General features: G+C 39.5%; 1 protein-coding gene across 12 annotated transcripts in view; it reads left to right on the top strand.

Moving 5' to 3' along the window:
- DLG2 (discs large MAGUK scaffold protein 2) overlaps positions 1 to 25,989 on the top strand; it is a 1,005,161-nt gene that overhangs the window by 107,936 nt on the left and 871,236 nt on the right. For all 12 annotated transcript variants that reach the window (XM_085216429.1, XM_085216427.1, XM_085216435.1 and 9 more), the window contains one exon: positions 15,405 to 15,550. In XM_085216429.1, the coding sequence (XP_085072555.1) occupies positions 15,405 to 15,550 (146 nt within the window). The remainder of the gene's footprint in view (positions 1 to 15,404; positions 15,551 to 25,989) is intronic.

Raw genomic sequence — 25,989 nt, 5'->3', positions numbered from 1 at the left:
TGGGAAATGTTTGGTGCTGTAGGTGTAGAAGATCAACATCTGTCACTGTCAACAATGGCACAAAAATGTATGGCATTACTTTTAAAATTTGTTGTTGAGATGTAATGAATGTGAAGCCCTTATGCAGGGATAGCCTTGCAACTTCTTGTTATATTTGTCTGCTTTCGGAGAACTTCTCAATAATTTATTTTGGATAATCTGTATTTATTAGTTCTCTTTCTACATCCAAGGTGTCATCTGAAACCTTTCCTCTTAATTTAAAAAAAATGAAGTTCACTTCCTGACATGATTTTAAATAATGAATTGAATTGCATTTTCTGACATGATTTATCGTTCCAAGAACTGATAGAATATCATTATCTTATTAGAACAATGCCTGGCCTTTTCTTATGGCAAGCATAGCAAGGAGAACATAATAAGAGAGCTTAGCCTATCATGTTTGATTTCTTTGAAGCATGACAGAAATACTAATAAATTGATCTACACAACCTGACTGTGCACTTAATAAGTACTTATTACTCATAGACTGAATTATCATGGGTAATATAGTGAGTTAGTGGCAGAATCATTTTTAAGCTCCCTAATTTTTTGCATGTTTTGATTTTTAGGGGGAAAAAAAAAAGTATGTCTTGTATCAATAACTACATTGTGCTAGATTTGTGCTCACTTGAGGAAAGTTTAGTCTTTCATGCTTTATGAATGTTTTTCATGTTCTACTCAACAATTCAAGAGTTACTCAAAAGTTGATTAACAACACAGGACCTTTAAAGGCTAACCCTGTATTGCTGGAGAGCTATGAAAGAGAATACCTGCAGTACCAAAATTGGTCCTAAATCTTTATCTACGAACACAGAAAACAAGCCAATAAGTATATAAAATTGGAGGCACATGGATCTATTGAAGTGCATCCATAGGGTGGCCACAAAAATGATGGCCCAGGGATGGAACAGTTCCTATATAAGGACAAACTGAGAGAGCTGGGGCTGTTCATACTGGAAATGAGAAGGGTCCGGAGGGACTAGAGAGTGGCCTATCAGTATCAAAAGGGGAACTATAAGAAGGAAAGGGGCAGACTATTTAGAAAGGTCTGTTGTGATAGAACAAAGGGAAATGGAAACTAAAAGAGGGGAGATTTAACTGGATAGAAGGAAGAAGCGTTTTACACTAAGAGTGGAGATGCTCTGGAACTGGTGGCCCAAAGAGGTGGTGGATGCCCTAACCTTGTAGACATTCAAGGTCAGGCTGCACAGGGATCTGAGGACCGGACCAAACCTGTAGGTGTCCCTCTTCATTGCAGGGGAGTTGACTAGGCAGATCTAAACATCCCTTCCAACTCTATAAATATACTTCCAACTTCCAAATTCTGTGAAATATAGTGCAAATACAAATACCAGCTTTACCCCAAACCAAGTTCTTACTAGAAGGGAAGAAGTCCCATGAAAATCCCTGGAGTCCTCTCAGGTTTTCAGAATTGCCTTCTCACATGAGGGGTACTAAGATTGAGATGTGGTTCCATATTAGTGTACCTGCACTTAGATGTTGACAAATGCGCTGTGTTAGCTCTAGTTGTCATGAATAGAGGTCAAGTCAACACAACTGGTGGAGCTGCCAAAGGGGCTGTGCTCCTAGAGAGATCTTGTTCACCCTCTATCCACCATGAGAGGCAAGTGTTTTGTGCCAGTTTAAACCTTCATTTGCATTTCCAGAAGTGTGTACTGTATCTGCCAACCTTGTAGGAATCTCAGACCTCAAACAGCAGTGGACATTTAGGATACTGACTCTACCTACAGGGGCTTAGGCATTTAGCTCACATGGAGGCATGAGAGAGCTTAGGTTACTCAATCTTGAACAGAACTCAGCCCTCTGATACTATAGATTCAGGAGGCACTTCCAGAAGATGAATCAAGAGTGAGTCCATGTATACAAAGCAGTGTTATCCCTGGGAGCCAGTATTGAGACCTTGTCACTCTATGGAACCTGAACTGCTCCACATTCTTGGGGTTTCTCACAAAGGGCTTTAGTAGATGAGTGCAAACTAATTTTGGTTGTTACAGCTGTCAACATCCGTGATATCCAGCCCAGCCTTTGCAGCAGATATGACAAATGGACTTTATCTCCAAAACATATCCCAATTCATAGAAAGGCTTGACAGGAATCCCTGAAGTTTGCAGTCTATATTTAACTCGCCAACTGTTTTAATGTCAGGAGGCTGACAATGTAAGCTTTTGCGTCCCCTCTGAAGCCAGTTTGCTTTTGCATTTCTAAGATGGTGCCTCTGAACTCCTGCTACGCTTTAGGTTCAGCTGGTTGTTCCCCTTTTGCAGCTCACCATTATTTGGAGCTGCACATACTTTTTTTCTTTGTTTTCTGTGATAAGATACTAGCAAACAACAAGCTAATTCAAAGGCTATGGGTCACATCTGTTATTAGTATATACATAATGCCTTTTATTTAGCATATTCCTTTATGCTTCCTTGGGTTTTCCCTCAGACAGTTTCAAAACTGCTGCAGTAAAACTTTACAAATAATTTATCTTGGAAAATTATACATAGTTAATAATCATAGTATTAAGCTCATAATGTTAATATCTCCACGATAACTATCAAATGTGTACAAAACAATGGCTAATTAAGGAACAGCATTTTTTGTAAAGCATTTCCTCATGTTCTCTCACTGTCTACTGTTAGTTTTAAGGAGACAAGGGTGCTCTTAAGGAAACAACACCAGGGTAGTGAAGCACTGGAACAGGTTGCTCAGAGAGATGGTGGACACTCTATCTCTATAGACACTCAAGGTCAGCCTGGATGGAGTTCTGAGCACCTGATCTAGCTGTAGGTGTCCCTTTTCATTGTAGAGGAGTTGGACTAGAAGACCTTTGGGGGCCCTTTCCAACTCAAACATTTCTATGATTCTATAACACAGAACTTCTTCCCTGGAAGAGCCAGTGAAAAAAAAAAAAGCAAAATTATTTCATGAATAAATACGTAAGTTCATACTGAGTGGAAATATAAATTACTGAAGTTAAAAAAGAAGTTGTACTGAGTCCATAAACCAAGCGACAACATGAGAATGAAGATAATGAGAGCAGTAGATTCTAGATCTCCGAGGACTTGTATGAGGTATACAAAATTTTCTCCTTCCAAATGGAGACCAGCAAATGTCAATGAATTTACATGAACTCTCTTGGCTGTTACTAAACCCATGAGAGTATAAAGTAAAACAAATTCAAGCATGACCAATGAAGTCTTCTGATGTTCACTGAAACCTGCAATACAAGGTTAGACCAATTAGTGCAATGACTGAAAATGTTAAGTGTAGATAACGAAAGTCACAGTTGCTCCAGTGAAAGGGTTCATTTAAAGCACAATTTATCAAACCAGTGCAGCAATCATAAGATTTGCACTAGGCTTCATGGCAAATTTGTTCAAGGGTCGTAAGCTAGAGTTTATAAAAGTGCAACCCGTAATAATTTGAACTTGTACTGAAATTCATTCAAACAGACATTAATTAATTGAACTGTGTAATGCCCCACTGTAAGCCTATAGGTAAGTCAAAGCAGTCGTATCTCAACTTTACGGAAGGTTAAGCTGAAGTGCAGGGAGACTGATTTGCCTGAGGTCACACAGCAAGTCAGTGGAAAAACTGCAAATAGAATCTGCAGCCTGAAGTTCTTATTTCCCTGTTTTTACCACTGACATTACACTTCCCACTAGTAAAATGAAGGGGAAGAAAGAGGCAGCTGAAGTGGTGTGACTTGGAATATAATTAACCTAGTTTTCTGCACGTTTGTGCTTTTCCTGCATTTTACGCACATATCAAACGGATAGGCTGGTTTTAAATTATTTGGAACTTTATTCCTTCACCATCCTATCTTTTGCATATTTTCTTTTAAGTGTTAACTTGTCATCTTCAACGTTAAAAATAGCTGGGCAGTAAGAAAAAAACCCTCTTGAGTATCAGGCATCTACATTTACACAGTCATCATCCATCCCCTACAGCTTGTGTGATGGTCTTTGCTTACTCACTGCATTACAGTGTCCCTTGGGACATTGCTGCCCGTAAACCAAGACACTGCTCCTGATTGTCCTGGCATACAGGCAAGCAACCAGCTGCACTGGGAGTGTGAGTGGGAGATGAAGGTTGAAACTGTGGCCCCATCATCACATATGTTTGACATCAGAAATGAGGACTGAGCTGCAGCTTACAGTGTCTCACGTTACCTGATGGGCATATGGCACCATGCACTAGAGAAGCTGGGGTTATGTGCTTTGGTACCAAAATAAAAGTTGGTTATTTAGTACAGAGGGTGATGCTCCACTAAAAAGCAGGGCACTAAGCTGACCAGGTAAGCTTGATTCCACTGAGAGGTGTGTGCAGTGAAAAAGAGTTGCTCTTGTAGATGAAGGAACTGGGAAGGAAATTCTGTTTAACACTGTTTTCTTAGGTTTATATTAAGGAATAAAGTGATGTTTGAAAAGGATTGTGCATGAAGATGCCTCTTCGTAGGTTTAAAAAAAACTCCAGGGAGCAATTATTGCTAATTCCTTACAGATTGCCATAGGGTTTTTATAAAAATTCTCTTACACTGCTACTGGGCTTTGGGAATGTGCGTCTGATTTGGATTTCTTACTCTTGGGTCTCCTGAAGCCTTATTAAGACAATTGACTGTCACTGCAATTTTCAGCTGTGACACATCAGAATTTGCTAAAGTGCTCAGATCTCCACGCTGCCCAGCGACAGACACTGTGGTGAAGGGGAAAAGGTGGGGAAGGGCACAAGATGAACATGTGCTGTTTCCTATGCTGGGAGTTGACACCAGTTCATCATGACACACTATGTGTTCAGTCTATTCTCAGCGCAGGTGACACTGATTACACAAGTGTCTTTTCTGTTTGCTCCAACCAAGCAAGCTCATAGAAGTGAGGCCTTCAGGGAGACTGAGAAAGAAAAGTGGTGAAAGGAAGCAGCTGGAAAAAAATGTAATACACAGTGAAGTACAAGCCCTATGCAGCTACTTGCTCCCTGTATTTGTAACTGCACAATTTTGAGATCTCTGCCACATCAGCTATGTTTCAAACTGCTTGATGTTAGACAGCTAAGGTACAGGTACCTTGTTCCTGCATTGGAGTCATGGTAGTCTTTCCCTATGCCATGGAGTGGGGCATGCTAGTACTGCAGACTGTGTGTCTGAATGCTCTCCTGCACAGACAAACACATCTCTTCATTCTGGCAGTGACCATGTCTGGTTGGAGGAGAAACAGATATAAGCTCCATGCTTCCACCTCCCTTCTCCTTCCCTGTTCAGAAGATGATGCTCTAGTGCTTTCTAAAAACAAAACTAGAAAAGCTACCAATTTAGGGAGTGCATAGGAGGAATGACAGTCAGAGGGCTGAACCTTTGAACACCTGTGGTGCATCATGAGGTACTGCAGGTCACTTGGAGCAGCAGTATTGTGTGAAGCCACTAGTCAGTGCTACCTGGCTGGAGGTGTGATCTCACCTCAAGCACTCTGTGCATGTTTGGGCACCAAGGGAGGGTTATAGTGATGGAGAAGTGTCTAAAAGGGAAAGTGTGTGAGGTTCAGCTGAGGTCCCCTGGCGTGCTCAGCCCAGAGCAGAGCAGGCTGAGGGGAGGCCTGATGGCGGCTGCAGCTCCTCACAGGGAGCGGAGGGCAACGCTGAGCTCTGCTCTGTGTGACAGTGACAGGGCATGGAGCTGTGACAGGGGAGGGGCAACTGGGAGTGAGGGAAAGGGTCTGCACCAGAGGACGGTGGGCATGGAACAGCCTGCCCAGGGCAGTGGGCACAGCCCTGAGCTGCCAGAGCTAAATGAGTGTTTGGACTCTACTCTCAGATACAGGATTTGGGTGTGGAGCCTGGGGTTGGACTCGATGATCTTTGTGGGTCCCTTCCAACTCAGGAAGCCCACAAATCCCCAGATGTGTGGCCTCAGCACTAACCTTCCATCTACCCTACTTGCTCTCACTTCCATCTACCCTACCTGCTCCCAACCTCCTCATGTACAGCTGCAGTGGAAAAGTAAATATAAAACTAATCTGACTTAGCAGGTGTTACAAAATGATGCAGCCTTCTCTTGTGACTGGTATAAGCCCATTTAGTGGCCTTTTATAATGGTATCACTTCATCAATGGACAGGGTAAGAGCAACTGATGTCACCTATCTTGACTTTAGTAAGGCCTTTGACACAATACCCTACAACATCCTTCTATCCCAATTGGAAAGATATAGATTTGATGAGTGGACTTTTCAATGGACAAAGAACTGGCTGCAATAGACTAGAGAGTGGTGGTTAATGACTCAGTGTCTGAATGGAGATCAGTAAAGTGTGGGACTGATGCTATTTAATATCTTCATCAGTGACATCGACAGTGGGGTTGAGTGCACTTTCAGCAAGTTTGCTGATGACACCAAGCTGTAGGGTATGGTCAACACAAGAGAGGGATGCCATCTAGCCACCTCATCTAGGAGGACCTAGAAAGGCTTGAGCAATAAGCCCAGGTTCAACAAATCTAAAGGCAAGGTCTTGTACCTAGGTAGAGGCAACATCCATTACCACTGGGAGATAAAAAGCTGGGAGATAAAAAGTTTAAGCTAGCCTTGCCAAAAAAGACCTCGGTGTACTGGTGGATGGGATGTTGGACATGGGGAAGCAAAATTTGGGCCCTCACAGCCCAAAAAGCCAACTGTATCCTGAACTGCATCAAAAGAAGTATGGCCAGCAGGGTGAGGGGGGAGATCCTGCCCTTTTACTCAGCACTGGTGAGACCTCACCTGGGGTACTGCATCCAGAAGTTAAGTCCTCAGTACAGGAAAGACACAGACCAGTTGGAGCATGTCCAGAAATATGTTCCAAGGGATGGAACACCTCTCCTATGAGGACAGGCTAAAAGAGCTGGAGATGTTCAGCCTGGAGAAGAGGAGGCTCTACGGTGGCTTGATAGCAGCCTTTTAATATCTACAGGGGGGCTACGAGAAAGAAAGATACAGACTCTTTAGCAGAGCCTGTAGTGTAGAACAAGCTTAAAGAGGGTAGACTAGGGTTGGATACAAGGAAAATGTCTTTTACAGTGAAGGTGGTGAGGCACTGAAACAGGTTGCCCACAGACAGATATTCTCTGGTTAATAATTGTCTGGAACAAGTTGCCCAAGGAGGTTGTGGATGCCCCATCCCTGGAGGCATTCAAGGCCAGGCTGGATGTGGCTCTAGTCTGGTGGTTGGCAACCCTACACGTAGCAGGAGGGTTGAAACTGGATGATCATTGTGGTTCTTTTCAACCCAGGCCATTCTATGATGCTCTGTCCCTGGAGACTTTCAAGGTGAGGCTGGATCACGCCCTGAGCAACCTGATTTAGCTGTGGTGTCCCTGTTCACTGCAGGGGAGTTGGACTAGATGCCCTTCAGAGGTTCCTTCCAACTCTAAGGATTCTGTGATACAGTGTTTCCCTCTGTGTTCTGTGAGAAATTGGATTTGCACCTGGTTCTTTTCCAAGATTTTAAAAAAGGTGAATAAAAATATAATCAAACTTTTTTTTCTATTATTCCTGCCTCAGATATGAAAGTATACCTACGTATTTGATACTGCATTTTACATCAAATCTTTGATAGATTTTAACTATCCCTATTTATTTAAAGAAACCATGTCGGGAGCACTGGAGCAACAAAAAAAAAATCACACAGGAAACAAATACTATAACTGAACAAATAATATAACTCCACTACAGTTGTTTAGGTACATATTGGAATTGTTCAGACAAAAATCTGTTCATAACTTCTGTGACCCGCAGTGGGGCTGCATGATCCTTGGAGAAGATCAGAAATGCACAGCAATAACGGCTAACTGCTGCAGAGAAATAAGGCAAAATCTCTCTAGTAATGGCTCTGCATTCAGCTCTCAACACACCGAATAAAGAATCTTCCCAAAGGTATATGTTATTGTTGTCCGTAAATAACTTCCACCGCCTCCAACTGCTGCATGCAGAGCAATGCACAGCGCTGAAGAGAAGCGGACCTTTGTAATTAAGTTTGTAAGAAACGAAGTTGATACAAGCCTTCATTTCTTCGAAGAAAACATTGCTGTTTTATGCAAGCTCCATTCTGAATCTCAGGAAACCTTCCTTCAGTTTCTTTGTGCTTCCTTAGCTGCCTCTTTCAAATAGTTATAATATTTATAGCACTTTCTGTTTGCATAGTATTCTGTTGGAGAAAAACACCCAGGAGCGGTTCATTTTGTCTATAGGTGCACAGCAGACAGCATAGACTCAGAATCCTGCTCTGACCATCACTATGCTGGGCAAAATGAACCATTGCTGCAGGATTTGAGGTGTGCTGCTCATCTTTTCTGCAGTTTGAGCTTCAGAAACGAAGTGAGCAGAGCCGAGTGCTGCATTTCTGATTTAACCTACTGTGCTTGCTTGAAACTGCTTCTGTGCGTTATTAACCTTTCTCACAGTTTCTGTTCTTGTTCTACTGAAAACACAATTAGCAACCACAGATGTTCACATATAACATTTTGTCAGTGGTGAATGTACAAATCCAAACTGAAATTCTTGTTTATGAATAAGAAGTTTGAATTTATAAGCAAGACTATGGCAATACATTCAGTCACTGAACAGATTTAACTACTGACTTTCCTGACTGAGTTATCACTTCCTAGTTTTCACTTGTTATCCTAAACACTGCTCACATAGAAAGGACTGCAGTAATTATTTTGTTTCCCTGTGCACAGCGATATGTGTTGAATATTTTATTGTCACTGGGTTTTGGACAGCTGCCTTTGAGGCAGATATTTGTAGCTGAGAATTTTGGGTAAGCTCTGATTGTATTTGGGATATATTACAAAACTAGAAGTACTCCACAATATATTTTCCCTACATCAAAATTTATTAATTGCTAACAATTTAGTTTATTACAGCACACTTCAATAAAATGTTCAGCACATTTGATAAAAGGATCTGATTTTGCTAAGGTCCTTGCCTAGATAGTAGTGGTTTCTGCCCTAAAGACTTTGCAAGCTAAATATGCAAAGGATCGTAGGGTTATTGGATAACTCAGGATAGAAGGGATTTCAAAAGGCCATCTGTGCCACATGTTTAGGATTTGCTCAAGACCAACAATCAAGACAGGTTAATGACAGAAATTATATTTCCTACTTTCCACTTTGGTACATGTTCTCCCAGACTATGCAGCTTTTAATAGATTTAGGATCGTTTGTCACCTGCAGGCATTTGACAGAGGACTGTTCCCTGGCTTGCACTGCAGTGTTTCACTGCTTGTGTGGAATAAGACCTGTTCTCTCCTGCAGCAAATCTTTCTGTTGTGTTAGCATCTGTTTTCTCAGGCATCAAAAGCTTACACCTGAAAACCTTGTCTCAGGGTAGCTACATTTCATTTTGACTTGATATACCTTGGTGCTACCTCTGCCAATTGCAAATAGCAAGCTTTGAGTTTTTCCTTTATCGCTGAATCTCACACCACCTATATTAGTGCAGACCAAAGAGAAATATATGTGCAATCTCGAGGATGAGGTACTGCTGAATTAGGAAAGGAATTTTTCACTACTCTGCACCAAGGGACACTAATGGAGCCAGGTTTGGACTCACCATGACTTAAAAGCTATGTACCAGCTTGATAACTGGAGATCTGCCATGTTTCCCAGAGCATACATGCCATAGCCCTGCTTTTGTTGAAAACTCATCCAATTTCAAGGTTTTTCTTTTTCTCTTCTCTTGCTTTTTATTTTCTTTATCTCATAAATGTTATTTAACTCATTGTGGAAACATTTTTTTTGCTTGTAAAAGCCACAAAACATAGTGTGTTCAGTGAAGTGCGTCATTTAACTTCTCCTTGGACTGCTTCCATGGGCTGGATCTTTAAAGCCCTTTACTGGCAGGCTGGTATGATCTCTGATCTCCTCCCTACTACTTCTACCACGTGAATCAGTTCCCTTCTTGAACAGCACCATGCACCCTTACTCCTACCTAATAATTCAGACCAGATGGCTGAAGCTGACCCAGCATAATCTGCTCCCCAGGATATAAATGATGCCTTTTAGATGTACACAGCAATGTTCCCTTAGTTAAAAAACAGACTTGCAACAAGATCCTATAACAATTGACTTTATTTTGATTTGCAGAGTTCTGCCAAACACTAGCCATTTGTGCTGGATTACACGACATTAAAAGGTACATATCAGATACTATCCTATGTATAGACAAAAAGACTGCCCCAAATTTCCTGGAAAGGAAGCAGCTTGTGTTTGCATGTTGCCTCAGATCCCCATTCCAGCTTGTCCCTGAATGCCCTGGAAAAACAGATGGGAGTTATACCGCAAAACAAGTCAGGGCACTGGCACAACTTAGGGAACATGAATTTCAGGGCTAAGGACCTCCAGAAGGAGAAGAAAAAAAAAAAACAACAAACCTTTTCTTTTTGTCCTTCGGAATATTAGTTCCAATACCCAAACAGTGTCCATGGAAATACAATGCAGAGAGAACTTGTTTCTTGGGTAATGGGATTCTACATTGTTAATGACGCTGTGGTTAATTGCAAAAATGTACAGCCATCTGCAGAAGCCACAGACAACAGCTACAAATATCACTGGTGCCATTTCTACATGGTCTCAGGACAATGTCGGGAAGAAGGCCGTGTAACAAGATGTCAAAAGGAAACTCCTTCTCATTACACAGAAGAAGGTAACAGCTTTTGGAGCAGCTGTTATCACAGCATACTCTCTTCCTGGAGGTCAAAACATGCTGCGGTGGATAGGTGTATGTAAGTTCAGTGGACTTTGGCTAAAGTGTGGTGCATGGAATAGTTTGAACTGCTCTGTTACAAGCGGTCACATGTACTGTCAAGTCACTGGGGAAGCAGCATTTGCTGACACATGCAGTACAACTTCAGGCTAAGTGATGTACAAGATTATCCTTTTAGGCTTAATTGTTTGTATTCTATGAAATATAGATGGTGCCAGAAAGCCTGGCATCAGCTTGTTAGTTACTGGATAAAGTCTTTCCTCTTCCTCCCCTCATTTTTTGTAAATGCAAATGATATAAGAGATTTTTCTCTTTGTTCCTGCTGTGATTTTCTTTATGTCCCTTCTTCAGAACCCTAAATGATTTTGGCACCTTTCAAATCTACTCTCTCTGTACAACTGTCTTGTAGATCTGCACCAGCTCAGGTTAGGCATCTCTGCATTTTAAAACATATCACTTTGGAAAACTCATCTTTTGAGGTTCTCCTGTGTTAACTCTTTTCATAAATTAGGTACATGGAAAGGGCAGCTACAGATCAGCTGGTATGAAAGTGTTGTAATCCCAACTGCTCGATGCTCTGGCATGCACCTTAATGTCTAAATTTGCTGAATGTGTACAAAAAGCACTGATATCTGCCAGTGTGTTTCTGCATAGGTGAAAATCATACAGATGCCAAAGTCACCTCATATAACTGATACAGCCTTGGTGCTATCAGCTGGATTATGCTGAGTTACACAGCTGAAGATGTGTCAGTAATAGAGAGGGTGCCACGACATAGGAATAGGAGCAAATCCTAACCACCTCCTGCCTTTAAACTTAGAGTAATGAGTCTCAGAAATGGAGATTTTAGGAGTAACCAACTCCTGCCACATTCCTGCACATCAGAAAATCAGTCCAGATTTCACAGAATCACAGAATGGCTGAAGTTGGAAGGGGTCTGTGAGTCCATCTTGTCCCATCCTTGCTCCATCTGGGACACCCAGAGCAGAGTGCCCAGCACCATGTTCAGGCAATAGTTGGAGGTCTCCAAGGAGGAGGCTTTGCAACCTCTCTGGGCAACCCGTGTCAGTTCTCAGTCATCCACACAGCACAGAAGTGCTTCCTGGTGTTCAGAGGGAACCTCCTGTGTTCCAGTTTGTGCCCACTGCCTCTTCTCCCAGAATTTGGAAAGAGCTTTATGAGACTGAAACTTCATTCCTACGCTTTTCCTCACTGAACTTCATGATAATGTTGTCAGCCCATTTCTCCAGCCTATTGATGTCCCCCTGGATGGCAGCACAACCCTCTGGTTTATAGTTATGGATTAACAATAATGTAATAATATATCTGATCAGGCAGCTGCATCTAATCTTCCTTGCTTCTGCAAAGAGGACTTCTTATAATAAGGAAATAGCACTCTTTTGAATCCTCTGGTGATTCTGAAGACACTGCAAGTAGATTATTGATCACTAAGTGGTCGATGCTCTTGTACTCATTTATGGGCCTCCACAGGTCAACCCTGCTGGCTTGCCTCTCTTTGAGTCCTTGTGCAATTTTATCAGGCAGTGTTATATGGTCCTTAATGTTTGTTTTGCTTTGAAATGAGTGGAAATATAAATGTGTTTGTTATTATAATTCTCTTTCTTTAATCTTTCTCTAAAAGTTGGTTCTTCTTCAGACCTTTAATCATCTGTCTTTGTCTGAATTTCCTTCAAATTACTTCTATTTTTCTGGTGCTGAAGTGCTTAGAGATGAATGAGAAATTGTATTGCTTTATCTATTCTTTTCTCATTAGAATGCTGGTGAAAACCAGCCACAGAAGACAGAAATTAGTTTAGGCTATTCAAAATTTTTGCCTTTTTATATTGTTTAGCCCCTTCGCTGCAAGAATTGTAGCTTTTTGCTATAATGAATGGATACTGCGATGCATATAAATTGGAACAGAAATTGCACTAGAATTATAGTCTTAGGGTTGCTGAACCCAACACTTAAAATGAAGAAATGGCCCAGGTTAGGCAGCCAGTCAGTTTTGTCTGATCAGTTGTATTTCCTTCTGTGTAGCTGCTGGCTGAAAGAAAGGTTGCTCTTGTATTTGAGTAGGTCATTGTGTCATCTCCAATTATTAATCTTCTCCAAATTATTGTCATTTAAATTAAAAAAAAGTGAGTTAAGAGTAAGCACAACTCACATTTGAGCCTAAATGATTAATATGTATTTTTTAAACTGCAGTAAAGTGCTCCTTTGAATATCTTATAAGGGTTAGATCTTGCTTATTCTTATACAGGAATGTAAGTGAAGGAGAAGAGTGTCCTTGGAATTCAGCTGCAGAGCACAGATATACTGATGTACTCTATACTTGTCTGTGGACAATTATACAGTGATACTTATGTGTTTTCTTAACATGCTGATGTAGATAAAATTTGTTTCCCTGCTTTCAAGGGATGGAATTATCCAAAACAAAATATATCATAGTATCTTTAGGATTATTTCATATAGGAATACATAATTTTTTTTCTGATCAATTTATATTTATGCAGCAAAACTGACAAAACATTTGGGCAAGGTTAAGGGTACAACAAGAAGAGTTTATTAAATAAAGTAAGTCAACACTTAAGAACCAAATGAACAAATGAGACTCACAGACACTTTAAACAAACATGAATTTGCTGCTTGACAAAATGTTTGGAGTAAAAGAGAGGATAGAATTGCTCCTCTGGTACCAAAACAAGGGAGATGCTTTGTTCTTACTCAGTTCACCATTAGTAATATTGCCATTTCTAAATGAAACCTGAACTTGTTTTCACAGAAGGGAGAGAAAATGGTGCCAATAAATACTTGACAGAGATCTGAGTTGTGTAATTCTTTACTCTCTTTGTTGATTTATCTTTCTGTAAGTTCCCACCATGAGATAGACTGTTTTTTGATTGCTATATAGTGCTGTTACCACACTCCCACCTTTTAAAACCACTGCTCCAAACTTGATTCTATGCCTGCTTGATCCCTTCATCTCTGTTACACCTCTTTTTCCATCTTCAGTAGCATTCAGTTGCTTTTCCCTCCTAAAGGCTGATTGTATCTCTGACATAATGGAGATCACTTGGCAGAGCAGATTTTACTCAGAGCAAATTACAGATCCTATTTTACGCTTGCTTTGATTGACTGCAAGTCACTGACTACCCTTGTTCAATAGAAACAGCAATTGTAGCTTATGGAATTTAAAAGCAACCAAGTAAGTGAATCCTTTGTGCTTTCTTCTGCAACTGCCTAAGTACTCTTGATATGTTCTTCTCTGTGCACCAATGATAATTTTTCCAGTGGAAAAAGCCCACAGCCTTCTTGGAATAGATAAGGACTTTTATTAACAGACATCTTTTTATATTTATATTGCACACATGCATACAGATGCAAATATGGCTTTCACAATAGTTTTAATGAACATATTTGGTCGAGATAGTCTTTAACATTGGAATGAAAGCACTGTTCTGCTGTTCCTCAACTACCACCAACCCAGTTAATGCTCTGATAACAACGACCAAGCCATCAGAATAGCAGTACCAGAGGGCAACTTCTAGTTTATTTCTGCAAAGCATTCCTATAGAGATAATTGCGTATTAGTCAGGTGTGTTTTACGTTCAGTTGTAATTTAAATTGAGCTGGAAATGAAACATGTATTTCTTCGGTTTACAAATTCAGAATGATGGTAAGAAGGCCCCTCAGTGAGAATAGAGGAACTCCCACTCTCATTGCAATTGTCCTATAGCTTTTTAATTTAAAAGTAGCTCCTAACTTTAATGATGAAATTAAATGCTCTTAGCAATATGAAATATAAATTCTCAGAAATAATTTTAATTTCATTGCCAAAGACCAGAATGGTTTCTGTCTCCTTCTTTGCTTTCTCTGACAATTGCTTCCTGAGAATTATGCCTTGCTAGATTCTTTACACCTCAGGTAGCAGACATTAGAGAGAGGTACCTAGTAAAAGCATAGTAGTTTTTATAGCCACTCCTATCTTAGAAGTCCCAAAGGGTAAACAAGTAGATGTAATCTTTCTCCCTGAAACATGTGAACAGGATATAAAGACCTGTTTTCTTACTTACTCTTGGTTGAAACCCAACATTAATTTGCCACTTCTGAACTGAAGTGATTGAAGTGATTAGCCCACAAAATGCTCCTTAATATTCTATATCCTATTTAATAAAAAATCCCAAATGCACCTGCAGCTGGGGCTATGGGTGGGCCAGATGTCTGGGGCAGGTATCTGATGAGTTTCTATTAGAGTATTTTACATCTGCAAATTTCTAGCTTACTCATCAAAATGATCTGTGACTTATTTACATCTCTGTTAGGCTCTGTTCTACTTATACAGTTTGGGTGTACATGTAATAAGTTTCTTGAATCTTTCCTGATAATTATTATTCCTTTACTTCTTTGAAATGATTTTAAAGAACTTTAAAAATGAGAATGTGCCTCAGGAATCTCATTGACATTTTAGAAAACAAATTTGTGGTGCTCTCTGCTAGAAGTGTTATATGTGTTTACCATTATGATGTATCTTCAGAAAGTATGTAAATATATATCAGCCAGAGATAAACACCAGGGATTCATTGCCGACATATCAAATAATGCCTTTTACTTTCTCTCTTTACAAACAGATATCCAAGAGTTTTATGAAGTAACACTGCTAAATTCCCAGAAAAGCTATGAGCAAAAGATAGAAGAAGCAAATGAAGTTGCAGAGAAATGGGAGAAGACAACATCTCCTGCTACAGGCCATGAAAATCTTCAGAAAAGCCAAGAGGTAACTGGGCAGATTAAGAATGAAAATATGTATAATGTGTGAGAAGTTTCAAGCCTGACTAATGCCAGGCAATGACTTAAGATTGAAAGAGGCACCTCAATTAAGGAATTAGTTGAAGATATGGAAGATGTATTGTGTTATCTCTCTGACTTTGAATATGTCCTTCATCCTTCTAAGTGCCAACTGTCAAATGAGAAGAAAAAAACCCTCTTTTCTCATCCTTAGTGTATTTTACATGATACTTGGTGTGTGTGCTTGTCCTCAAAAGAGAATAAATCTCCATTACTTGCTACTTACAGCTGAGATCATTAATACTCTAGTGATTATACCCGGTGTTAAAATTATAATTAGACTTATCATGTGTGTTGGACTGACATTAGGCTGTACTTTTGTGTAGCTCAAGTGCACATAGATGTCAACCAAAATCACTTCTGTATGAGGAATAGATATATAGAAGCAGGTTATACAACTTTGGTTTCCTTCTGTAGCTAGTTAAAAGATCCAAAACCTCTGTTAGAATCATAGAATGGCTTGGGTTGGAAGGGACCTCAAGGATCATCGAGTTCCAATCCCCATGCCACAGACAGGCTCTTCATCACCACTGGCTCAAATCTGCCTCTGCCTACCTCAAGATTATTAACTGAATTAGCAATCTGAATTAATTGTCTGGCCACATGTTTGTACTTCAACAACCAACGAACCAATCCTTCTCATCCTCGAATAACACTCAGCCTTCCCTCAACCTGCCATAAAACAACAGAAAACGAAGCAATATATTATTCAGTTCTTAAATAGCAAGACAGAGGTGAGAGTGGGCATGAAAAGCAAAACCTCCACATCAGAAAAAAAGATAAGGGAAATTTATAAAAAATTCCATTTTTGATACGGAGAAGAATTTTAATACTTGTCCACAGCACTTTCCAAAAGTATCACTGTTTATTTAAAAGACCTTACCTCATTCAAAAAAATGTAAAACTCAGGTAAAAAAAAAAGTAATTCTACGTGACACATTATATGTAACTCTTTAAAAAGACAAATCAGAATTGCAGGCAGCTAGAACCAAACTCTCTGAAGAAATGAAGAAATGTATTGTAAAAATTAGCTAGAGAAGCTTTCAGAGTTAATGAGAGCAAGCATTTTCAGATTTTGAGTGAAATTAGAGCAAATGAGTCTTAACATTAATGTAGGGTATATCCCATGAATGATTTAACATTTGAGTCACAGTCTGAAGACACAACTAGCTGATCTCTGTCTTTCTTCTCCCCCACAAAGCTGTACCTTTTAAAAAGGTGCAATAGTATTTCAGCATGTCATCTCTTGAAGTGTCTGAAAAAGACAGTGGAAAACATACTCTCTTTTTATTCCAGTCAAAGTGCTTGATTCTCAACCCTACCTTCCACAACCTCATTGCTGGCTAAGGGGTCAGTTCCTGCTTCTATCCAAGGGAATTTAAGCTCCAAATCCTATGCTGTTATTAAAGGAATATATTGGACTAACTCTGAACTTTGCTAACTTAATGAAAATGATCGTAGAATAATGGAATCATAGAATGGCCTGGGTTGAAAAGGACCACAATGATCTTCTCGTTTCAACCCCCCTGCTATGTGCAGGTTCACCAACCACCAGAGCAGGCTGCCCAGAGCCACATCCAGCCTGGCCTTGAATGCCTCCAGGGATGGGGCATCCACAGCCTCCTTGGGCAACCTGTTCCAGTGTGTCACCATCCTCTGTGTGAAAAACTTCCTCCTAATATCTAACCTAAACTTCCTCTGTCTCAGTTTAAAACCATTCCCCCTTGTCTTATCACTATCCACCCTTGTAAGCAGCCATTCCCCCTCCTGTTGATATGCTCCCTTCAAATATTGGATGGCCAAAATGAGGTCTCCCAAGAGCCTTGTCTTCTCCAAGCTAAACAATGCCAGTTCCCTCAAACAATAGAAAGCTCTTGTTTAGAAACTAGAATAACCATTTCAAGCTAGGAGGCTGGCAGTCAGAGTGTTCAAGGTACTCTCGTTTTCAAATTTGTAGTCTACCTGTACAGTGTGTAATGAGAGCAAGAAGAGTTTAGTCCCTTTGAAAAACATACCTATATATGCTTTCAGTGATTAGTTGCAGGCAAAACAGAGTACAAGTGTAAGCTTTTGTTTTTTCCTTTTCACAGCACAGCGTACTATGAGCAGTTTCAAATCAGAACTGATTAGCACATGCTGAATATAGCTGCTGTACATATCCCAGACAGTATATTGTTTTCCATGAGAATTTCCTAATGAAAATGTAGCTGGATAATTTATGACTTAAATTCTGATTCATGGTCAATTCCTTACGGAAACTGATGGTTTTGTACTTTCCTATTTGCTATCCTCTACATGCTCCAAATCTGATCCAGGCTGGATGTGGCTCTGGGCAGCCTGGTCTACTAGTAGGCAACCCTGCCTGTGGCAGGGGGGTTGAAACTAGATGGCCTCTGAAGTCCTTTTCAAACCAGGCCATTCTATGATTCTATGATAAGAAAAAATACCTCCCTTATTTCATGCAGTGTTCCTTTGCAATAAATTCCCAATAATGTTCATTCAGTCCAGAGGCCAGGCTCTTTTCATGCCTTACTTTCAACTGAAACCTTCCTTATTAATTTTCTATACAAATTGGTACTTTTTTCTGTATTTATGTTCCAGTCTTAATTGTTGGTAAAAAAGGATAACTAGCTTTCACTGACCAGGTCAGGCATCCAGTGATCCCTCCTTTGTGTTGATATATTTACTTTTCTCAAAATGTTGACTTTTAGATAACAGGAAACTTTTTAGATTTGTTGTTTGCAGATTTCCCTTGGTTTCATAGAGATGGCCAGTCTTTAAACCTTCTCTCCTCTCACCTGTGGTCACCATAGTGGTCATCACTAATCCAATGCTTGACCTTACCTCTTAGGATCTTCATCAGTTAATGAAAGGGTCACAAACCATCTTATAAACTCCCGTCATTCTCAGAGGGTGCCTCAGAAGACAGGCATCTCCCTAACTCTGGGACAGTGATTTTGAAAAAGCATATTGAGAACTTGGGGAAATATATTAGCTCACCATGTATGCCAGAACCAGTTGTGTCCAGATTGACATGAACGATACCACATAGTTCCACTGTTTGTAGTGCTCTAACAAAGCATGCTGGGATCCAGTGTTAATTACTACTGCTTTTTTGTTCTCACTGCTTTCTTCATTTGCCTGTTCCTTTTAAACTCTGTACTGTTCAGGTATTGACCTGAAGGAGCTCCTGATCCTTATGAAATCATTAAATGTTCTGATACATATTTAAACGACACCATTGATTTTTACTTTTACACTAAGTTCTTTGTTATATATTAGAATGATAGATGGCATTGCAGTTTCCAGATGCAATATTTCCTACCATCATATTATTTTTGCATTTTACCCAGTGCAGAGATGAAATATATTTTGTAATGCATCTGGCAAGGATGTAAATATCATAGATCAAAATAATTTCAGTGGGTGGGTGCTAGGGAATAAGAAAGGAAGAAGGATATATATGACTGTTTTTTTTTTGTGTGTGTGTGTGTGTGTGTGTGTGTGTGTGTGTGTGTGTATGAATCTATCCCTGTTGTTTTCCCTTCAGTAATTCAAAGTTGATAAAATCAACTTTAATTAGTAGACTGCTTTAGAACCAGTAAAACTAACTGGGGGCAAGTTCACCAAATGTTTACTGGGCTCTACTTTTGAAGACTCTTACATGTTTCATATATACATACAGCAAGAAGTGAACGTCACATGCCAGGTAATAAACAGAAAAGCCCAAGAAGTTATCTGTGATATAGGAAACCCAGAATATAGCTCTGAAGAAGACCTTAAAAAATCATGCTGTCCATTCTTTTACTGTTGGACAGATCAAATGTAATTGAATCGTTCCTGACATTTTTGTCTTACTTGTTCTTTAAAACCTTCCATGATGGAGAGCCCAAAACTTTTCCAGGTAATTTATTCCCTCACTGCTAGAAAGTCTGTCCTGAAAGACTTATTCTGCAGTGTGTAAAAGCACTGATGATAAAACTTTCCTTATGAAGAAGTTATTTACTTGGGGTCTTTTCCAAGGATGAGGGAAATCCATATTCCCTTCTTAGTCAGAGAGGAGTGAGTAATGATTCTTTTGCCATCCATGACCATGCACTAAGCATCACACCAGCAGATATGATTTTGCTTTTTCTTGTTGCAGTGTTTCCAATTGATGTGGAATAATTCAGTCTTTATTGGGACATAATACTGACATGTGACTGTAGCTTTGAGATTTAATTGATTAGCTGCGAAGACTCTTTTCTTAGTTTTTGTTCTGATTAGTATTTACGTATTATATTTTCTTGGGCATACCCAAGGGTGGAATCTTCCATCCTCAGCATGTGCCCACCATCATTATTGAAGAGCGATAGATACAAAGCCCTTCTCCTTGTTTTTCTCCCATCCCTTCACTACCATAATTATATTCAAATCTGCATAAGGCATAAAAGAAAATGGTAAGATAACTAATTCAAGTACATAGTACATACGGCACTTCTACAGGAGCTTTGATTTCATTCCTCTTAAACTTTTTTAGGGGAATACTAGAACGAGCAGGATGTTGCATTCAGCTCAAGGGTTGATGGCACATAGCAGACAAAGTGTGCTCTGAGATTGCCTAATTGAGGAGGTATGCCAGGAACATGCAGTCTGTGGATGCTGATAGTGCTCAGGCACTGAGCTGATTGATATGCTTCAGACATGCGTCTTTAGGAAACAACCAAATGCCAAGTAGCTGCCTTGAGAGGATGGCTGTGGAGAGCTGACACTAAGAAAATAATGTGTATCCAGAGTTCTGATCTCAACCACTTTTAAGCTGAGTCATTTCAAGTCACAGTAATAAAATGACTGTATTGGCTTAAATCAAGTAACATCATATTGTCCATGTAGCAGAAGCCCGGAGCAGATGCTCAGGGAGGAGTAAGAAAAGTGAAAGCATGTATAATGGGTGTTTTAGCCATTTTGCAAATCTAATCTTAATTTGTTTGGACTAGGAGCACAGAAAACATTCAGTGCTAGGAAACTCAGCATTACCTTATTTTATAAACATTCAGCACAGTATCCACCACAGCTAGCATGCTGATTGGGGATGTGCCCAATCTGCTGCTGGAAATCGTGAAGACAGGGTTTGTTTGCAGTTTGATTGCTGCCAAAGAGCTTCATTACTTCGTTGTACCAGTGTTGTAAGACCAGCTTTCACAGCTTGAAAGTGTGTTCTTGAAATTAGGGCTCTTAAACTGTCCCCATTGGTGAAAGGGCTGAATTATTTTCTCCCTTAGGAAACGTGAGATAGTGATTCATCTAGATATGGTTTAAGCTGAGGTCTTCCACTTATCAAAAGAGTTCTTTCACCCTACCCACTTACAGACAAGGCTGCGGATAGGTGCTTGCTTCTACTGTCAAAGCTTTGCAGCTGTGCAGCTGAGATCAGCTGGTTCCTGGTGTCTGAGAGTAGGTGTACAGGGGCTGAGCGTGGCTCATCTGCTTAGCAAATGGTCACTTGTCTTGGAAAAAGAGTTCTTCCCTATAAGAACACTGCATGGTGTTGAACAGTCACTAGATAAAGGAAGACCCTCCCTTAAAAACTGTGTAGATAGATGCAATTAAAACTGTGAGACGCTCAGAAATTGCAATAATGAAGAACATAAAAATACCTAGATGGAGGTATCCATCTGGTAAAACAAAAATGGAATTGCTCTGTGACAATAGTAACAGTGCTTAAAGCTACAGGCTTGTGCTCAGCTCCAGAGCTCATTATAAGACATAAATTTAGCCTTGTTTTAACCTCTTTGTTAGCTTTATGTCCACTGCTACTTATTTCTAGTCAGCAGTATTTTGACCTTTATTCTGGAGGAAAATGGAGGTGGAAGAGAAGAACAGTTGGCTGTCAATCTCACATGTAAATCTGGCAGGTAAAGGTCTGCTTGTCCCTGTACCATAGCATGGAAGGACTCTGTTCTTATAGGGCATACGGTGCAGATGCTTTCAGCTTATTGAACGAGAATCATTTGCAATTACTCTGCAAGCTTGATCATTGCACACTGATTTCATATGCACAATCTACATTCAGCTCAGGGTGATATCATCGCTTCAAGACTGTCTCCAAAGATTCCAGCTCCCCATTTAACCTCTTGTTCCATTCATTTCTTATGTTTCATAGCTTGTTTTGCAAAGACAGTCAAATGCAGCATGCAAAATGAATCCTCCTATTCCTGCTTGCTTTCAGGAATGCCTGCTATGCTTGTACTCAGCTTTTATAAACATCATAATTACTTCTCTGTCCTGTAAGTCAGCTTGTTAGAAGTTCCAGCAGTTAAACCCTTACTTAAAAATCTTCTGCACGTTGCAATTATCAAACCATTAATCTGTTTCACGCTAGCAGCTTGTCTAAAAGACTTGAGGGTGCAAGACTCTTCTATATATGCATATAAAAAATCAGTCTCTTTGGATTTTGGTTTGCTTTCTTTCTTTGTTAACGGGGTGCATCCTAAATTAAGCTGCACCCAGTTAACAAAGCTACAAATTGTATGGCTTGGTTTTCTCCCAAGAGCCAAATCTGATCCCATTTAAGTTATATTTAATATGCAAGAGTCATTAGGTATGATCAACCATAATGTTTCATTAAAAAGGTTCAAAACATTCAATTTTATGTGTTTCTTCCCTAGATTTAGCTCCTACGGTGTACATTTATCTGATCAAATGCAATTTATTTCTGTGGGTGGATTTTGTACCATAGCCAATTCTGTTTGGCACTGAGTTCTCCTTCAAGAAGACACAAGTCTTTTTATAGGGTATGGGTAGTGGTGACATCTTGGTTCATGTATTGCTGCTTTCTGTCCCTTCTGCACCCAAGAATATGTAACATAAGTAGGTAATTCTTAAAACAACACTGGACCTTGACTTCATGGGGATATTTTTAGAAAATAATTTGGCAATTTTATTTTCTGTGTATTAATAGGAAGGTATGCTTCATTTGCAGAGATTATTTTATACACTTGCTTTTTCAAGTGGTTTTATAGTGTTTAGAAATGGATAACTGCAAAGTCATTGTGTTATTAAAATGTTATTTATAAGTAGCTGCAACTAAATGTCTTACCCACACTGGGTATCCATGCTGAGTCTCTATTTATAAATTTGTTATTTGTTCTGTAGCTTGTCAATAGCATGAGTGCCAGCACGTCTGTTAAATATCATCTTAGACTTGCTTCTGAGTGTGTTCTAATGTGGTCAGTTAAAGTTTGAATTTCAAACCAGAAAGTTATATGGATACAGAACAATGTCATTCTGTGGGGTAGAAATGCTCCAGAGCACGGGATTCTCTCCTCTTTACCTCAAATTTCTACAGAAGGGGAGTTTTTAGACGAGGGCCTGATGCTGAGAGTATAGCTGTGTGCATGTTAGGCATTGGCACAGACTGCCCAATGATGTTGTGGAGTCATTGTCCCTGCAAGTGTTTAAGAAATGTGGAAATGTGGCATTGAAAGACATGGTTTAGTGTGCATGGTGGGGAATGGGTTGACAGTTGTCTTTCCAGTCATAATGATTTTCTGATTCTCTGATTCTTTTTTTGCTGGTTTATCAATGATGGGCAGCTCAGCACCACCACACTCTTCTCTTACTCCTACTTCTTGACGGGACAGAGAAAGAAAATATGATGAAGAAAAGGCTCCTGGGTTGAGATAAGCATGGAGAAATCACACACCAATTACTGTCACAGGAAAAACAGACGCAACATAAGGGAGATCAATGTAATATATTGCTGAGTACTAACAGATTAGAGCAGTGAGAACTAAAAGCAGACCAAAAACACTTTTCTCCAACTGACCCTCTTCTACCTCTCTAATCTGATATAAAACAACTTTTGGGCTCTGCTCACAGAGGGCACCCCATGCCATGCACTACCAAAATTATCCACATAAGCCCAATATTGTATGTTGTGTCATTCCCTAAAGAGACAATTTCTGTCCCCTGTTGTTTGTCCTCAAGACAGACATCCTTCTCCTTTTGCCATCAACTTGTGCTTGAAAAGTTAGACATGATCACAAACAAAGCCTTTCTTATGTTGCCCTTGCTTATTATTTTAACATCACCAAAACATTAGTGCGTTTTGCATGAGATTTTAGAGGACTCAGTGATCTGATAGGACCTTTCTGACAGGGAAGTTTTATTCAGTTTGACAATTGTTTCCTACGGGAATTAGTGGGAAGGAGAGAAGAACTGGGATCTTGGCATTAAGCACACTAATCTAGATGAGCAGTGACGAAAGAACCACATCCACCATAGTGTTTATTTTTTTCTCACTTGTATATAATATGCCTATCAAACAGCCTCTATACAGTTTTCTGATCTGGGATTTGCTGTTGCATCTGCAAAGGGTTGGGAGCAGGCCAGGACATCTGCTAGGGACTAGAAACAATAATTTTCCCCAATGAAAATATGACTCAATATTAACCACTTTTAATTAAGCAGTGAGTCTGCATTGTGATAAGCACTGAGGTCAGGCTATTGAGTGAATTCAACTTTGGGTATCAAAGTAAAAAGATACCGTAGCCTATATATGAAAGTATTATCTAGTAAAAAGCACTCATAAACTTGCCATATTTTATCTTCTTTTCCAAGATGGGTTATGTTGCAACAAGGCCTGTTGTTTTACCAGAATAATATTCTGAAAAAATTACTAACTTAAAAATAATGAAATAACCCAAGAGGATTCCACCACAAGCTAGTGGCTCCTCCAATGTATATGTGATATAATTCAATGTTTTTAGTAAGATTCTGAGAAGTTATATTTTTACCACTTGCAAAAAAATAATAAAAAAAAATACATCAACCCTTAAAAATACAGTTCTTTGCGCTGTAAAATGGTTAAGAGTTCTGTAAAATTGATATTCAGGGATGACTCTACACTAGTTAAGTTTCACTCTAAAAATATTTCAGAGCAATTTGTCTTACTTGCACGTTTATTAATTCTGATCATTCACCAATCTGAGCTGCTAAGCCAGAGAATTCACTGCCCTCCATGTGCAAAGGACGAGTCTCTATAGATAGGTTTAAGAGACCATTATATATTTCTGCTGTCTACCAAAACTTCTTTATTAAAATGTTTCTTCAATAATTCCCAAGAATAAAGAAAGCTATTACCCCAAGACTTCTGAATCATATAAAGATCACCCTGAGAGTGATTTCTTGGCTAGTTTCATATATCTCTGCTTGGTAAGGTAAATATATATGTAAGAGAAAATATCCTTTCTGCTTTGTTTAGATTTTTATAAACTGGGACAGGTACTTGCAGGTTTTCACAAACAATAAATACAATCCCAAAGGCAACAAACTAGGAAATGAAAGCAAAACTGTCAACTCTAAGATTTCACTTTTTCTTCATACTTTATGTGTATAATGCAGTTACAAGTGACATGATGAAGAACCACAAGACTTTGTGCATTTTCAGGCTTGTACATTTTATTTATTTGACTGTTTAACTATCAAGCTGTTACAGGTTATGGTGAAAATTGCCCCCAGTTCAGAGGACAGAAACAAAAGGCTACTGCTTATTTTCTATCATAGGATTTAGGTGGAGTGCAAATAAAGCTTTTTTTGTAGATCTTTCTGTTCTGATAAGACATGGGTTTCGCTCCTATCCGTTCTCCTCCTTCCCAGAAAGAGCCTTTAGGAGCATGTTTCTTTCTCCTATGCAGTCCATATACCCAGTCAAACAGCCTTGAATGGTGATCTCTGCCTCTGCTTATTTCTGTAACAGTGTTTTTTTCTTGCTGTTGGAAGCCTCTGCTGACTTTCACATTTCCATACAAAAACCACTCTATCTTACTTCGAGGGCATGCCATTTCCTGTATCAATTCCGCATGTCTCATACGTTGTTTGTTGTTGTTGTTGTTTACCTCCACCCCTTTTCCTTTTCGTGACTTTTTCAATAAGAAACTATCCTGGAACATCATGGAACTTTTATGAAACTAAGGAACTCTTCAGAAAGAGCTGCAAGACTGTATAATTTCATCATTAATATTGTTTTTATCCCATAGATAAGTGGTTGCTGCCATAACAATCATGACTTTTTTGACATTCTCCCTCTTTTGATCAGAAGGAGAAGGCTTGCTTGTGCTTCTTCAACTTCTGTCATCTTGTAGTGAAATGGATAGTTTGGTGCTGTGTACTAGCACAAAGGAATGACACTCAGGCTGGAATATCTGCAACCTCACCCATGTGTGAGGGGCTGATTCCCAGACCATAGAAAACTGGTCTTACAGCTGATTTATGAATACAAATTTTTAATATCCTTTTAAACATGGGGTGTTGGAAGAATATCAGGTTAATGAAACTCATTCTTTCATCAACCTGCATAGATCTATACAATTATGTTGACCAAAAAAA

The sequence above is a fragment of the Meleagris gallopavo genome, chromosome 1, assembly GCF_905368555.1.
Source record: "Meleagris gallopavo chromosome 1, MGAL_WU_HG_1.1, whole genome shotgun sequence".
Classification (NCBI taxonomy): domain Eukaryota; kingdom Metazoa; phylum Chordata; class Aves; order Galliformes; family Phasianidae; genus Meleagris; species Meleagris gallopavo.
Note: the sequence above shows the minus strand (reverse complement) of the source record. Positions and strands in the feature narration are given on the sequence as shown.